The 16,114-nt window shown below is 37.9% G+C and overlaps 1 protein-coding gene across 8 annotated transcripts in view; it reads right to left on the bottom strand.

The window, feature by feature from the left end:
* The window catches only part of TMEM68 (transmembrane protein 68), a 34,060-nt gene that overhangs the window by 4,852 nt on the left and 13,094 nt on the right, over positions 1-16,114 (bottom strand). For 5 of the 8 annotated variants that reach the window (XM_082364111.1, XM_082364109.1, XM_082364110.1 and 2 more), the window contains 4 exons: positions 12,559-12,726; positions 9,663-9,856; positions 4,556-4,616; positions 2,352-2,491 (listed from right to left, as the gene is read on the bottom strand). In XM_082364111.1, coding sequence (XP_082220237.1) covers positions 2,352-2,491; positions 4,556-4,616; positions 9,663-9,856; positions 12,559-12,726 — 563 coding nt within the window. Of the gene's footprint in view, positions 1-2,351; positions 2,492-4,555; positions 4,617-7,210; positions 7,320-9,662; positions 9,857-12,558; positions 12,727-16,114 lie in introns of those variants that run through there. The other 3 variants (XM_082364113.1, XR_014236506.1, XM_082364115.1) reach the window with 3 other exon arrangements.

The following is a 16,114-nucleotide window of genomic DNA, read 5'->3' as shown; positions in this document are numbered from 1 at the left end:
GAAGCAACATGACAGGGTGAGGTCTGAGCCCTGGTGTCACCTGAAGTCACCACCACAGCGAGGCGTCACCTGAGGATGGGAGAAGTGCTGTGCGCAGAGCCTGCCCGGACCCGGGAAACCAGTGTGGGAGGGGTTTCCTTTCAGGAAAAGGATTGCTACACGCTCTGAGTTAACTCACTTACCAGTTAATAGAATAACTAGCAGGGGGTACGTTCTCTAAGAATGAAGTTCACAGACAAGGAACATAAGGTATCATTAATGCCGCCTCTGTCAAGCTTCCTACATACCAGCTGCTTCATCTGAACAGTCTTATCTGATGTGACATTCTAGCTGCCTCAGCTGGACATCCTTTCCTAAGTGCCAGACCTTGCTGAGCCCTGGGTATCACAGTTGCTCGTCTGCTCTGCCTCTTCTGGGCCATCCCGGTGGAAAGGATCCAGTCCTGCCCCGTTAACGCCCCGTGTGTCTGTGTGCCTGCCTTGGCCAGGGTCACTGGGGGTGAATGGCTACTTCCAATGGCCTCTCCTAACGGAACTGTTCTTAGTAAACAAAATCCCTAGTCTGATATTCACGGGCCGAAAAATAGAGCTCCCACTTACTTTTCCAGTTTCATCTCAACCAAATGCTCGCTACCCACTCAGCTAGTGATTCCCCCAGTTTATTCCACAGCTGTTATTAGCTGCTATTCCAGGAAGAACCAGGAGCTGGTTTTGGTCAGATGAGACTGGGCAATGCTCTTTGAAACAAAGTTAAATAGACCTCTTTATTGCGGGGCTTCTTAGAACCTTCAAGATGTTCACATGCTTTGCGAAATTCCTGAAGGTGAATTTATTAGGCACCCTTCCCAACTTCACTGTCCTAGTCGCATCAGGCTACTCTACACTGTTGGTGTGTGCAGTCAACTTTCCTACCACCGCTTCTTTGTTGGAACTCTTCCCTCCTGCCCCAAGTCCGCATGTCCAAGTCCCGTCCGTCTTTCAAGACCTACCACAAATGCCCGCAATTCTAGGAAGCGTTTCCTATTTTTTCCCTCACAAAGCAGTCTCTTTCCCTTTTGAGCTTCTCCTGGTCTCACTCAAACTCAGCCTCCCTACTGCTTCTAGCGATCTTTCTAAAAGCAAACCTATTACATCAGTCATCTGCTTTCAGTAGCTACCCCTGGCTTTCAAGAAACAAAATCAAGGATGCGCCTTCGTGGTCCAGACATTCCTGTGTTTCCAGCCTCATTGTCTATACTCTCTATCCCTTTAGCTACCCCAGACCACCCTCAACTCCCTGAAGACTTTACGCCAGTTCGTGCTGCCATCCTTTCATATGCTGTTTCCTCTACCTCTTGACTCTTCATCCAGCGAATCCCTTTTTGCCTTTCAAAACTGAATTCAAGCATCACTTCCTTCAAGGAGGCGTCCCTGGTTTAATTTAGATGCCTTTCCTTTGTGTTTCCATAATACCCTAAAACAGCAGTTCTCAACCAGGGGAGATTTTGTCTCCCAGGGGATAATGGCAACATCTAGAGATGTTTTTTTATTGTCACGGTGAGTGAGGGATAGCGATGAGATGCTACCAGCATCTAGTGAGTAAACACCCTGCGGTGCACAGGACAACCGCACAACAAAATACCAGTAGTGCCCAGGTTGAGAAATCGTGCCGCGAGCACACCATTGTGCTAACACATCACCTTAAAAGCATCGATTTAGTTATTTACCTGCCACACTGGGCCATAAGTTCCTAGAATAACAGCAGTAGCCAGCAGTCATGGAACACTTACTAGATGGCAGACACTGCTCTCAATGATGGATGTCATCAATCACATGTGACCCTCAGGGGTAACTCTGTGAGTGGGCTCTGCTCTCTCTCCTGCTCCCCTGCCCGAGCAAACAAACAGTGGCACTAGAACAATCCGACTTCGCAATCCACACTCTTAAACACGATTCCATTTTCCTCCCAAGGTATTTCTACCAGACAAAAGCAATTTCTTTTCATGGAGGTCAAAGCTTTCTTCTTCTGAATATCACTTAACGAAACCTTTTAATTAACGGTGCCAAGAACTTTAACCTCAACACAACTGGCATTTTAGAAAGAACGGCTCTTTGTTGGGGGCGGGGCGGATGTCCTGTGCACTACGGAATGTTTACCAGTATCCCCGGCCTCTACCCACTGGACGCCAACAGCACGACCACCTCCCGAGTCTCGTCCGGGGTGACAATAAAAATGTCTCCAGACATTGCCAGACGTCCCCTGGGGGAAGAATCACCACTGATCCAGAACATGCTTGTAGAATTAATTAATTTTTAAAATAAAAGCTGAAAGTACAAATATGTCCTAAAACTAAGAAAGAAAGAATAATTTACCCTTGCAGCTAGTTCTTCTGCTGTGATCTTTGGATCGTATGGAATGGGGTCACCTAAATAGGTGCGTAACTTCACTGGAAAACCTCCGTACATTGGAGCAAACGGATAGCGGAACTTCTCATACAGCCACCTAAATAACCCTGTTTTAAAGAAAACAAAAATCATTTTAATTGGTTAAATATTCTGAGCGTATAACTGTAAACTTTCAAATTAATTATGTAAGACTTAGAGGATGGAGGCAAACAGGATCACCTCCTGGCAATTAATACAATATTTTTTTAAAAGATGAGCTTTTCATTGATCATAGCAAATGTACCACACTAATGCAAGATGTGAATAACAGAAGAAACTGGGGAGCGGTGAGGTTTGTGGGTACTCTCTAGGCCTTCTGCCCAATTTTTCTGTAAACCTAAAAATGCTCAAAAAAATAAGATCTATTAATTAGGGGGGAAAGATGAGCTTTTAAAAATATAAGAATTTAAAAAGGCAAACTAATTACTATTATTGCAAAACACAGCATAAAGATTGCAACAAAAAGCTAGAAGCTAAAAAGTCTAGAGACTCACAAATACGTGACTTACACAAACAAAAGAAAAAATGAAAGCATAAAATAAATTCAAGTAAACATGAGACTAAAATGCACCAATAAACTAAGTAAAGACTAAAAACATTACTGTAAACTAGGAAAAAGAATTATTAATGCTAATGACCAACCATGAAGTTTAGCAAGATTAAAAGTGGTAATGATGTAACATAAACTGATGGAGTAAGTTTTAAAAAAAGAATCCAAAAAATGACAAGCAACATGGAATACATAATTAAGAATTGTACTGAAAGTTTAAAACACTTTATATATGGAAACACAGAGTATACCATAAGACCCAAAGTAATACTTAAAAAAATATACCACTACACACCAACTTTTGAGATATTCAACTTTTAAAGTAAAAAAAGCAGTCAAAAAGAATTTTAAAACCACTTTACAATTAAAGAAACAAAATTAGGAATAATTTCTGGTATGCAACTTAAATTCTAAAGAAATGATCTGAGAGAAAATTAGAAGGATTAAATTACACAACAAAAGTTAAACATCACATCAATCTGCCTTTCCATTTCAAATTTGAAGAAAAAGAACTAAAGAAAACATAATGGAATATCAACAATATACCAACACAGACATAAAAGGAACAACAGAAGTTTATTAAGGTTTTCAGGATGGGATTTGTATGTGGATAGGAACACTAACAATATAGCACTAGGGATGTAAAACATAATCAATCAAATATAATATATAAACCACAGGGTACAAAGCAAACTATAAAATTTAAAAAAAAAAGAGACTTTGCAAAGAGAAAGCACATCAAATTGTTATCACTCTTATAGCTAGGTTCAAAGCTTATTTTGTTATCTATAAATTAAAGGTAGGCAAAAAGAACTTTTCAATGTAAATCTATCATGGTTCAAAAAAAAACAAGAAGTAATCGAAATAAATTAAAGCAAATGATATATCCTTAGGTTGTTAATCTTAATTCAATATTTTCTTGTCTAAGAACCTACTGTATAGCACAGGGAACTCTACTCAACACTCTATAATGACCTATATGGGAAAAGAATCTAAAAAAGAGTGGCTATGTGTATATGTATAACTGATTCACTTTGCTGTACACCTGAAACTAACACAACATTGTAAAATCAACTATACTCCAATAGAAATTAATTTAAAAAAATTTTAAAAAGAGATTTATACAAACATGTATATATACTTTTTTCAAGATAAACAGACTTTCAAATTCTGTCCCTCCCCCCAAATTTTTTTTATTGTCATCCATTTTTAAAGCTGTCACTTCTTCAGGAATGAGTTAGGAAGATAGTCTTTATTTACAAATAAGTACATTTGTTTTAAACCTCAACAACATGGTTTAACACAGTAAATTAGAAAATTCACTCTGTAATTTTAAAAAGCCTATGATAAATAAGTTTCAGTATATATGTGAGGCTCTTAACAAAAATCTAACATCTAGAACCACCATTACTCAGAACAAGTTATCATCTAGATTTTAAAGAGAAAAACATCTAAATAGTATATGCATTTTCTAAAGTAATAATTCAAAGTTTCCCTGTAGTGTTCAAAAGCCCAAATACTTAAAATATTACATTCTAAATATTACATTACAATTAGAAAAATCATATGAATCAGAACTTACTTGTTCCGCCGAGGGATCTAAATCCTTCTCGAATATTTTGTGTAAACATAGGAATAATGGGCTAAAGAGAGAATTTGAATTAAAAAGTAAATACATTAATCCATTTGATGTCTCTAATGCAAACTTTTGAGGGCCTGTTTAAGTTACAAAACCAAGGCATTTTAAAAATAAAGGTATACTGTTACCACCATTGTGATTTATCAGGCTAAAATTAACATGATCATTTGTAAAAAAATATAAATTGGAAACACTACCTTCTAGTGGTAATATATAATATTTCATTTACCAACTTTCCTATCATTCCACATGAACTCTTGAAACTCAAAATTAAGATTAAAGTGATCATTAAGTAAAATGAACGTGATAATTAAATTGGTTTCGGTGGGCTACTGAAGAAAAAGTTTCAAGACAGAAATTCTCTCTATGGAGAAACTTACATATATTCAAATGACAAGCTTTAGCAAGATGCTGTCATGGAATTAGTGACACACCATTTTTTTGTGAGCTTATTAAAGCTAATAATGTTCAACATCAATCAGAAGTAAGTGTAATACTCAACACCAAAAAAAAGAAAAAAAAAGGAAAAACCTATACATAAAAGAACTCTTTCTATAACTATTTTGGAGGATATCTGCTCAAAAGTTCATGGTGTTTATTTTTCCATGAATATTAATGATTAAATATGATTTTTTAAAAGTGGAGACCTTATCTAAATGTCATGAAACAACGGATAAAGTAGCAAAGGATCATGTAAGGAAGTTACGCCACGGCGAAACTGAAGTAGATAAAAAATTGAATAAAACACTTTAAAAGGTACACAAAATATACTGAATTAAATGACGTTTTAGAATAGACAGAATTGGAAGGGGGGGGGGGCGAGGATCACTTTACTTAGAGTCTACTATCAGCATTTGTTAATACAGAATTACCTGCCTGAGTGAGCAGGGTTTGAAACATTTAAATAAGCTGACATTTAAAAAGCCATTCCTTTTCAGCTTTGGAAAGCAGTAAAATCTGGTGGACTAAAGGAAAGAGACTACAGGCACAGCTTTCTTCATAAAACTTACTCCCTCTCAATCACCTAACTGATCATTTATTTATTCTCTCTCTCCCCTCACTAGAAGGAAGACCCCCCCCCATAGCAGACTTGGTTTCGTTCACTGTTGGAAACACCTAGAACAGTGCCTGGAATAAAGCAGGTACTAAAAGACAGTGTGACAGGTGAACTAAAGAAGGAATGAATCAACAGGACAGAGAGAAAATGCTTCTAAGGAATTAGCTTGTATTCTCTGAATACAAAGGGTAGGAAACAGGCGGCAGCAATTTTAAAACCAGAAAAGCCGGGTAAAGAAAAAGCAGTCCGATGAATAATTTAAAATCAGATGGAGTTAATTCCCAAAGCTAACACCTAAGACAAAGTAGACTGACTCTTTTGTAAAAAAAATTCAGATTATGATTTTCCTAAAACCACCACTAGTTTTGTAGAATAAAGTGATGGTTGGAATCCTAATGTTTTAAATACTTCTACAATGTCTTTAGAGTTGAGAGCTTAAGATGCCCAAGAAGGAACAGAAAGCTTTCAGCTCATATATACACCACTTTGCCTTCTCTGACCAGTGCTGCTAGATTTTCGTCTACTGACTGGCATGAACCCCGAAGTTAGTATCGAAGGATGCACTTTATAAAGACTCTTCAGGTATATATATCATCCTTTAAATGGCTAACTCTCCAGAAGCTGGGCATTTCTAGAAGATACTAAACAGGAGAAGGCTCACCCTACAAACTCAGTATTCCAGGCTATACCCTGGTTTCTAAATTTACATTCCAGCTTGCAGCCTTACAGCTGCAAGCATTACCTTATTACAATTTCATACTGTAGTTCGTTCCTTTGTTTGTGTACACTTTGTATAACAAGGTAGTTGCATAAGTAACCTAGAATCAAATTGCTTACATGTATACATGTATCTCTGTACATGTATGTACACGTGTTTGAAGAGGTGGAGAATGTGTATTTTGTTAAAACTATTCTTGGGGAATAGAGTGTGGCCTTGGAGTCTTAACTTTGCCACAAAAATTTAAGTGGGAACCATTGGACAGGTCACTAAACCTGTTTCTTCATGTATGAAATGACAATAATAATAATTATCCCATCTCAAGGTTTTTATAGATTGAGATAATAATATAAACAATTTTATTGAAATGAATGCTATTTTCTTTTACATCTGTTATTTGTTTTCCAATTAGACTAAATGGGCTCATTTTTCTCCCCAATTATTTAGCTATGAAATTACCTAAAAATTCTTAGCAAAGTCAGAATTCTCAGGAATTCACAAAATAAGAGTGAATTAGATTATATCAAAAAGCCTGTAACTTTCAGACGAGCCTTAAATATTTTCTGCCAATATTTTGTGAATTTCCATTGATGACCTAGATTGTTTTCACTTGAATTTCCATTCCTTTGTTTCAATTTAAATGTGGTTAGCCTTGTAACAACAGTCGTAACTTTTTATTCAAAGTTTATGATAATTCTGTGAGACCTAAGAAGGGCTTTTTCAAATAAGCTGCTGGTGCCATTTACAACTGTGTCCACATGTGACTGAAAGGCTTCCCTCGCAGATCTGCAAGGCCCTCTAATCTTGGGGTCTGCGGACTCACTGTGAAGTGTACCAGCTGCCTGCGGTCCTGAACTGTAAGCTCTGCTTCTGACTTGCTGTGTGACAGGGTCCCTCCATCCCTTCATCTCTGTGTGCCTGAGTTTCCTCATCTGTAACATTAATAATTACATATGTCACCTACTTACTGTACAGGGGTACCAACATAAAGCCTTTAAAAGTGCTAAGAAAGGTTAGGGTGGTACAAGATTTATCAGTGATACAGTGCTATTTTGTAAATCAGCAACGTTAAAGATTTTTGTTTATTAACTTGTAAAAGGCTGTTTATTAAATTTTCTCAAGGTTTGCATAAAAAACCTTAAATTATCTAGGTTATCTTTTTTTGGCTGTGTTGGGTCTTCGTTGCTGCGCACGGGCTTTCTCTAGTTGCAGCGAGCGGGGGCTACTCTTCGTTGCGGTGCGCGGGCTTCTCATTGCGTGGCTTCTCTTGCTGTGGAGCACGGGCTCTAGGCACATGGGCTTCAGTAGTTGTGGCACGTGGGCCCAGCAGTTACGGCTCACAGGCTCTAGAGCGCAGGCTCAGTAGTTGTGGCGCACGGGCTTAGTTGTTCCGCGGCATGTGGGATCTTCCCGGACCAGGGCTCGAACCCGTGTCCCCTGCATTGGCAGGTGGATTCTTAACCACTGCGCTACCAGGGAAGCCCTATCTAGGTTATCTTAATTAATTATCTAGAAACTCAGGGATTGATAAAAGGGCTTCTTTCTCTATATAACTTTTTTCTTTCAAGACTTCTTCCAGGCAATGGTCCTTAAAACTGTAACTTAAGGATGAGAAATTAGAATTCCATGATCAATCTGTGTGATTCCAAATCCAGTTTTGTCACTTTTATCTTAAACCTTGGAAGAAATAATTCTCTCAAAATACAAACCTGAAAATTGAACTATCTTTAAGTTTTTAGCTGTTATCATTGCTTTAATGTACATTTACGCTGATTATCCTTAATCTCTGAACAACTGTGCATATATCATCTTATATTCTACATTATTCATAAAGTCTAAGGTTTTGTTTTCTACCTTAGTACATAAGACTTTTTGGAAAATAAAATAGGCTATAAATTAATTTTCTGTATCATTAATACTATTAACACAGACGAATTCAAAAGACTCCTTTCTTGTAGTGTTTAAAAAATCAATTCAACAAATACAGAGAGCCTACTAAGTGCTAGTCATTGTACTAGGAACTCAGAATATAAAGTGGCTTTGTCCTAAGGGAGTTTATAATCTACTATAGGACAGTAGTGTTTAAATTTTTATGTTGTCCATTATTAAACACTTGGACAAGTACATTAACTTATACAAAGATCACATTGTTAAAGCACTATAGCAATAACTTACTTTAGGAATTACATATACAAATATGTACAGTAGAGAATAGAGCTCAATGTATTTTATTTTATTGTAACTCTGCAATTAAAAAATAAAGGGAAAATGTCCATTCTTCTTCAAATGTTGCTTTTGGGTTAGAAGGAGTCATACATAATCCTTTCCTTTTTAATCAAAAGTCTGTATCTGCAAGATGAACAGGCAAGCTAAGGGTGCAGACTGGTGTCTATATGACAGCAGTGGAAACACGTACACAAAAAACAGAAATGTGAAAGTATTAGCAGCTGTCTCTAACTAATTGGCCTGGAAAAAGAAAACCACCTTGTCAAGTGCTATGATTTCTTTTTCTGATAGACAATCTAAAATGAAAACAAACAGAAAACAAAGAAGAAACATTCCATAAGTAATAAATGTTTCATAGGATAAAGTACAATACAGAGACCAAAAAGCTTAGATATACTTTCCAAAGCAAAAGAAAAGAACAAGATGGCATTCAGATTTTCCAGTTTACTAAGTAGAATAATTACAGTGAATCCCAGAGGAACACTTAATTTTATTGACAAATTCGTTCTTTTAAAAAGATCTAAATTACACCAATATCTCTTTCTCATCTTTATTCATACTATTAGAGAGCTGATCATATTTCCTGATGAAAAATGGTAGAAACCATATATTATTTGAGCTCTACTGTTATATAAATTGGTCACAGATACAAGAATTATAATGAAACCAACCAATAGCCATCACTGAAACATGCCAACTCAGTTGAACCAAAGGATTAAAATACACAGAGTTGGACTGATTATACTTGTGAAAAAAAGTATAACTGGAGGAATACAAAAAATTTCATAAATCTGATTAAAAGAAGCTGGATTTTGAAGCATAAAATAAAGCTTTGCTAGATATTTGCAAATTTCCAGATTGAATTTTTTTATAAAGATGGCTTCCCATGCACAAGGAATATTTCTCTATTGTTATCTTAGAGTTACAGACACTAATTTTTAAAGTAGTGCAATGACAGTATCTAAATTCTGATATACTCTTAAGCTATTTAAGCATTTATTTTAAAGTAGACATAGCTTTCCTTTAATAATCAGTTTTATACAACTCACCACTTTTGCATCAATTGCAACCTGAGCGAAGCCTTTACGATTACCCCACACGATGTTGTAGGTCTCATCGCTAATCAGGGCTTCTCGAACACCACCTGGTGAGATAGCTAACAAGTGACCACTCCGCAGAATTTCAACACATTTTTCTCTTGGTCCATGTATAGCACAAAATACATCAAGTAATAAACTAAACCCTGTAAGAAACATTAGCATGAAGATATATCTTAAGTACTTCTTGTCCAATTCTTCAAGAGCAAAAATCTTCACAACCTACATAATGTACCATCTATACTTAAATCAGTAAATTCTTTTTTTTTACTTTTCTTTAAACCAACAACAACTCTTAAGGTTAACATAAGATTAATATTGCTGGTAAATTAATAGCTATGTCTTGTTGATTACTTCCTCAGTGATCACCTACTACTCTGGCTACATATTCAAATTCTTAATTAAAACTCAGGGGACTTCCCTGGTTGTCCAGTGGTTAAGACTCCATGCTGCCACTGCAGGGGGCACAGGTTCGATCCCTTGTCGGTGAACTAAGATCCCACATGCCGTGCTGTGTGGCGGCCAAAAAAAAAAAAAACACCTGGGAAAATAGGGATTCTTATCCCCATTTTACAGATGAGGAAAGTTGACCCAGAGAGGTAAGAAGCTAGCTCCAAGTCACACACCTAGCAAAGGGCAGGGCAGAGATTCCGGTCCAGGTATATCTAGTCCAAAGCTCCTTCCACTGCATCATGGCCAAACACTGTCTACAGTATTTATTAGAGCAATCAGAAAGGACATCCCATCAGCAATCACACATCTAATCTTCCATTAACCCTATAAGAAAGAGAATCACTCAAGAGAATGTGAGTCTCACTGGTCTAGCCCTACCAAAATTGGCAAGCCACAGTTAAATCTATTGAAATTAAAAGTTACATACTGCTAATTCCACAATAAAAATTTTTTAAATCAACAATTATAGCAATAATAGCAATATCATTAAGAGTTTTTAATAAAGTGAGTGGTTGGCTCAGGAACAATTAATTCCAGTCTCAATATTACACAGTTTTTCAAATTACAACCATTTATGGATGAAAGAAATAATCCTATCAGCAATTAAATATTTTAACCAAATCCTAAACTGGAACTTTAGAGGACTGATGTTTGTATACATTATCCCTTGAGACTGGGAAATATAGGGATGGATAGTGAAAACTGTGCAGAGTAACCAAACTTCTCATACGTTTAAGGATCTGAAGCAAGATTATCAATATTATTGAGAAGAAATAATTTTCATCCTATACTATGTTAAAAGTTCACTGATTTCACTAGATGTATTCTCATGATAAATGAATAAACAGGGGAGGTTTAATAAATTACAAGATCATAAAGATCATAAAGGGGGAAATTTTTAAGTCAAATGCTAAATAAAAATATTCACGTTTATTATTTATAAAAAGAAAAAAATGGAAGCAACCTAATGTTCCATAAGAGAAAACTAGTTAAGTAAATATTTTAGTCATATATTTAAAATGTTATTTATAAAACATGGGAAAATGTTAATGCTACATTAAATTTTTAAAAAAAGAACAAAACAGTTTGCATAACGTGAAGATGTGCAAATTAAAAATGAAGCAAAATAGGGCTTCCCTGGTGGCGCAGTGGTTGAGAGTCTGCCTGCCAATGCAGGGGACACGGGTTCGAGCCCTGGTCTGGGAAGATCCCACATGCCGCGGAGCAGCTAAGCCCGTGTGCCACAACCACTGAGCCTGCGCATCTGGAGCTTGTGCTCCGCAACAAGACAGGCTGTGATAGTGAGAGGCCCGCGCACCGCAATGAAGAGTGGCCCCCGCTCGCCGCAACTAGAGAAAGCCCTCGCACAGAAACGAAGACCCAACACAGCCATAAATAAGTAAATAAATTAATTTTTTAAAAAATGAAGCAAAATAAATCAAAATGATAACTGGATACATGTTAGGGGGGTAAGACCATATAATGATGTTTTTCTCTCCTCTAGTTTCCAAGCTTATTATAAAGTGATCATATTACTGTCTAAAGAAATACCTTTTATAGCCAATTTAGTTTATACACAAAGTAAAACGGCTTTTTAGTGACACAAGGATGCTGGAAACATTAACCATGTCTATGAAAGGCACTAAGAGAACTGTTATTTCATTCACTGTCTGGTGTTTATCTGGTTGATGGTTGGCTTTTGCTTTTACAATTCCAGAGAACATACTATAAACTTTCTTGGCTTGTCTCTGCTGACTTCGTGACAGAAGAAAATAAGATTTAATCTTAATGAGTTTACTTTAGAATGATTTTTTTTAAACTCTTATCATGTTTGAAACCATTCAGTTTATTAATCTTTTTAAAAAGGTATGAAGCCTTTATGAACATGAATATTAAAAAAAATGTAGTCCTCAATCTTAAGAGTTATAATTCTACCAAGCAAGTCAAGTATGATAAGAGACATAATAGGCTCTTTAGGTTAGGATTTCTGAGGCAATATTATATGATTATATAAAGACAAAATATATCCTGGCTAATTTTGTTTAACTTTGATGTGCTATCAAACTGACAGTAATCAAACACTAATTACTATAAAATTAAACTCCCAAATCAATATCTCATGGAAAAATTCACCATGAAAAATCAACTACCTTCTATACCAAAATATAAATTAATTGTTTGGCAAAAGTTAACAATTTCTTTTAGGATTTAACTTCAAAAAATAATGACTACCTGTTAATAGAGAAAGAAATTAGGTAACATTTTTGGCCATAATGTTTTTATATTTAGATATATTACCTAAAACAGGTACTAAACTCAAAGACATACAGACTGTCACATAATTTGATCATGTTAATTAAACATTTTTATATCACCAGCTACAGTGAAAGTTTACCTGGAATTTTAAAAACAAAGTGATCAGCTACTACTCGGCAAGTTCTGCCTTTATGGATAAAAATTTTAGCCATGAAGTAGTAAAAATCGATGGGAATAGCTCCATGATAAAAAATGATCAGTGCTGGTCCTTCTTCTGGTATTTTTTCCATCCCATGAACTTCATAACCTGTTAGAAAGACAAAATACTGGTACTTAAAATGTATTTAATATTAGTTTATTTATACTAAAGGACGGTTAGTAACTCAGACACTCAGTCTTTCTTTCGGGAGCGCAAGCCCCCCTGTTTCCATCCACTTTCCCCTTCCCTCCCTCCCTGAATATATCGGTCCTACAGCGGTTGGGTGGGCCGGCGCGCAGTAGGTGCCTGGGTGGAGCGTGGCCTGTGGTGGGTGCTGGAGCCCAGGCAGGGCGAGGAGGGCATCCGTACAGGGTGGCCCGGGGTGGCGAGTCAAAGCCCAAACGGTCACGAGAGCACCCATACAGGAGAAGAGCCTAGAAAGGGTGCTGGGGCCTGGGTGGGCAAAGGAGGGGAGCCACGTGGCACGAAGCTGGGGGTCAGAGCCCGACTGGAGCAGGGTGGTATCCCTGAGTGGCAGGGGACGGTGGCAGTGATGGGAGATCGATTACACCCAGGGGGACTGATCAAATCAGTTTACATATTAAGGATAATGTCAGCCTGGTTTCTCACTGTTGGAGAAGGCTAACAGCCGCAAATACAGAAAAGGAGAAAACTAAAATCAACTCTGCAGCCATAAGAGAACCTCACTCCCACCCTAAGAAGGAGAAAAAGCAGCCTGTTAGAAAGCTGAGGTCGCTCTCTCGCCCGGGTGGGAGGGAGGGCAGGTGCCACAAAAGTGGGAGAGAAGAAAACAACCAAAATGTTAACAAACACTTGAAGACCGAATGTGGGCGAGCGCTCGGTGTAGGATTCCCGGGAACCCAGCGACGAACAAGAGTCTGCACCCACTCCCCTGCCTCACGCAGGCCTCAGCGCGTGTGCACAAGAAAACCAGGGGCAGGGCAGGCCAGAGACTCGCGAGAGGCCCTGCTAAAGAATCAGAGAACAAAACCCCCCTCGCTTCCCGGAAGCTTCTCTTGTGAAAGCAAAACCTGGCCCAGGGAGAAGCGCAGGAAAGCCTTCCGCCGCTTCTAAGAACCGGTACTTGCCAAAGGTATCTGACACGGGCAGGGACAGAGTTCCACTGCCCCCCTCCTCTACTACTGAAGGAATAAACTACTTGGTAATATTTCAAATGGGCTCAAGAGAATGTTTTTAAAAACTAAATTTAATGATATTTCAAGATTCTGTATGTGCCTATTCTTTTAACATTTCTTCCCAATTACCGAATTCTAATTCAAATAATTCAATTTACTTAGAACAGTCACTGAAGTTGTCTGACGTTATCCAAAGGATCGACTGTCCCATCAGATAAATTTTCTAAGAAATAAAGAATACTTCTTTCAGGGATTCTATACAGAATATTCCTGAGGTTCTCTCTTGTTTTTCCAGAATACCTTTTTTTAAAAAAAAAGAATTGAGAAATAATTGTTACTTAATACCAAATCACCTGGTTGAAAGTAGAAAAATTCAATGAATCAATTCATTATTGACAAAAACTAGAGTTTACCATCGTGCCACTAAATATTAAGCCCCAATATTCAACTGTGTCACTTGTAAAGCGTGGATGTGGTCATACCACCCCTCGCTATAAAAGTACCAGCAGATAATCACTCTGGTCAATGTCAAGGCCTTTTAGGTCCCAATTACCGATCAAGTGAAGTCAGATTCTTTCGGTGTCACGTGGACTCAGGGCGCCTCCCTCCTCTGTGCTGCTCACGTGACCGCCTCTAAAGGAGCACTTCCTGTCCCATGTTTCCCTGTCGAGCAAAAGCAGAAATCCTGGGGCACGTTCCCTGCTCCTCCCTCAGGCTCTGTATTCCGCTGGTCACCAGCTTCTGTGCCTTTTACCTCCAAAAACTCTTAAACCTATCACTCCCTCTTCCTAATGTTGGTTTTGAAGTGCGGCCCCGTCCTCTCCTGCCTACAGAACCCCAGTCCTGGGGGCCAGATGGGCAACACCAGCTCAGAAAACGCAACCAGGAACGCAGCTATCGCCACCGTCCGTCCATCCGCTGTCCAGGGACGGAGAGCCTCTGTATGCACATTTTATGCACATTTCTAGTGGTCTGGGCCCCTTCAATGAAAACAGCCCTACTCTGTGACGATTGTGGTTCTCTTATTTGATGCCAAGAGATGCGCATTTATTTACCTCCCCTGCTCTGTCCCCTGAGCCTAAGCACTCTCCAGATTCTTTGGCTTCCCGGTAGCTTCGCCCACAGGGAGAGGATCTGAAGGTCACGGGGAGCTCAGGTAGCCTCATCTCCATAGCAATTATTTATTATGTAAATGAGTTACTGCCTACTGGCTTTAGACATCAGCATCATGAATCCAGATAAGGATAATCTTCTCCTAAGAGATAGATCCTTTCTAAATTTGTCACCAAAAATCCATTTTTAAGGCTATACACCTACACACTATGGTAAAATAACAATACCATCCTTTTGAGTCTTCCTCAGGAAAGCACACAGAGGCAAACTACCTACAAAATAAAGTCAAACTCCTGAGCATAGCATTCAAGAGCCTTTAAAGCCTAATTTCAGTCTACTTTTCCAGGTTCATCCTTCCGCATACATCTCACCCATGAATGATTCATCTTCTGGTCCTGAATACACCCTGCATTTTATTCAGTACTGGGGTGTGTGCATGTTTTAACACAGGTAGTTTCCTATTAGGACTATAGTAATGAATCTCAGTTTTTCCGTTCAACAACATATCTTGGACATCTACTTGATATACAAACGTAGTGATTTTTTTTAATGATTTTTTTAATGGCTATAAAGTATTCCATAACGAATTCCTACCACAGTTCATTTAGCCATTTTCCTATTTAGGGACAACTGGATTGTTCCCAATTTTTCAAATATTGGTTGCAATGAACTTTCATTTACATGCATCCTTGTGCACTGAATGTGTGAATTTATCACTAGACTGGATTCTAAGACGGGCAACTGTTGATCATATGGTAACGCCCATTTAAATTATAACAGAAGCTACCAAATCATCCTCCTGACTGGCCACACTACAGTACTTTCTCACATGCACTGGGAGTTCCCATCTCCACGTTCTCATCCTTTAATGTCAACAAACTTTAATTATTTGCCAATCTTTTGAGTAAAAATGCTATCTCAGTGCAGTTTTAATTTGCACTTTCCTAATTACTAGTGGGCTTATGAATCTGTTATAATTATTGGCATTTATATTTAGACCATTTTTAGACCACATGCTGAGACCACTTTTAAGTTGGATTTCTTTTCTTACTAATTTATTATTTTCTAAGCTATGTTGTAAATGACTTGTGGTGATCTGCCCCATCTTTTGATGTGTCTTTTAGTTCTGTCTTTTTTGAACAGTTTTTGGTTTTTTGCATCTTCTTTAAGACCTTCCGTACTTGGAGATCATCAAATATTTTCCTATATCTTTTCCTGCTGATCTG

Source organism: Balaenoptera borealis (assembly GCF_965194805.1).
Source record: "Balaenoptera borealis genome assembly, chromosome: 17".
Lineage (NCBI taxonomy): Eukaryota > Metazoa > Chordata > Mammalia > Artiodactyla > Balaenopteridae > Balaenoptera > Balaenoptera borealis.
The sequence above is the reverse complement of the archived record's forward strand: the minus strand, read 5'-3'. Positions and strand labels throughout refer to the sequence as shown.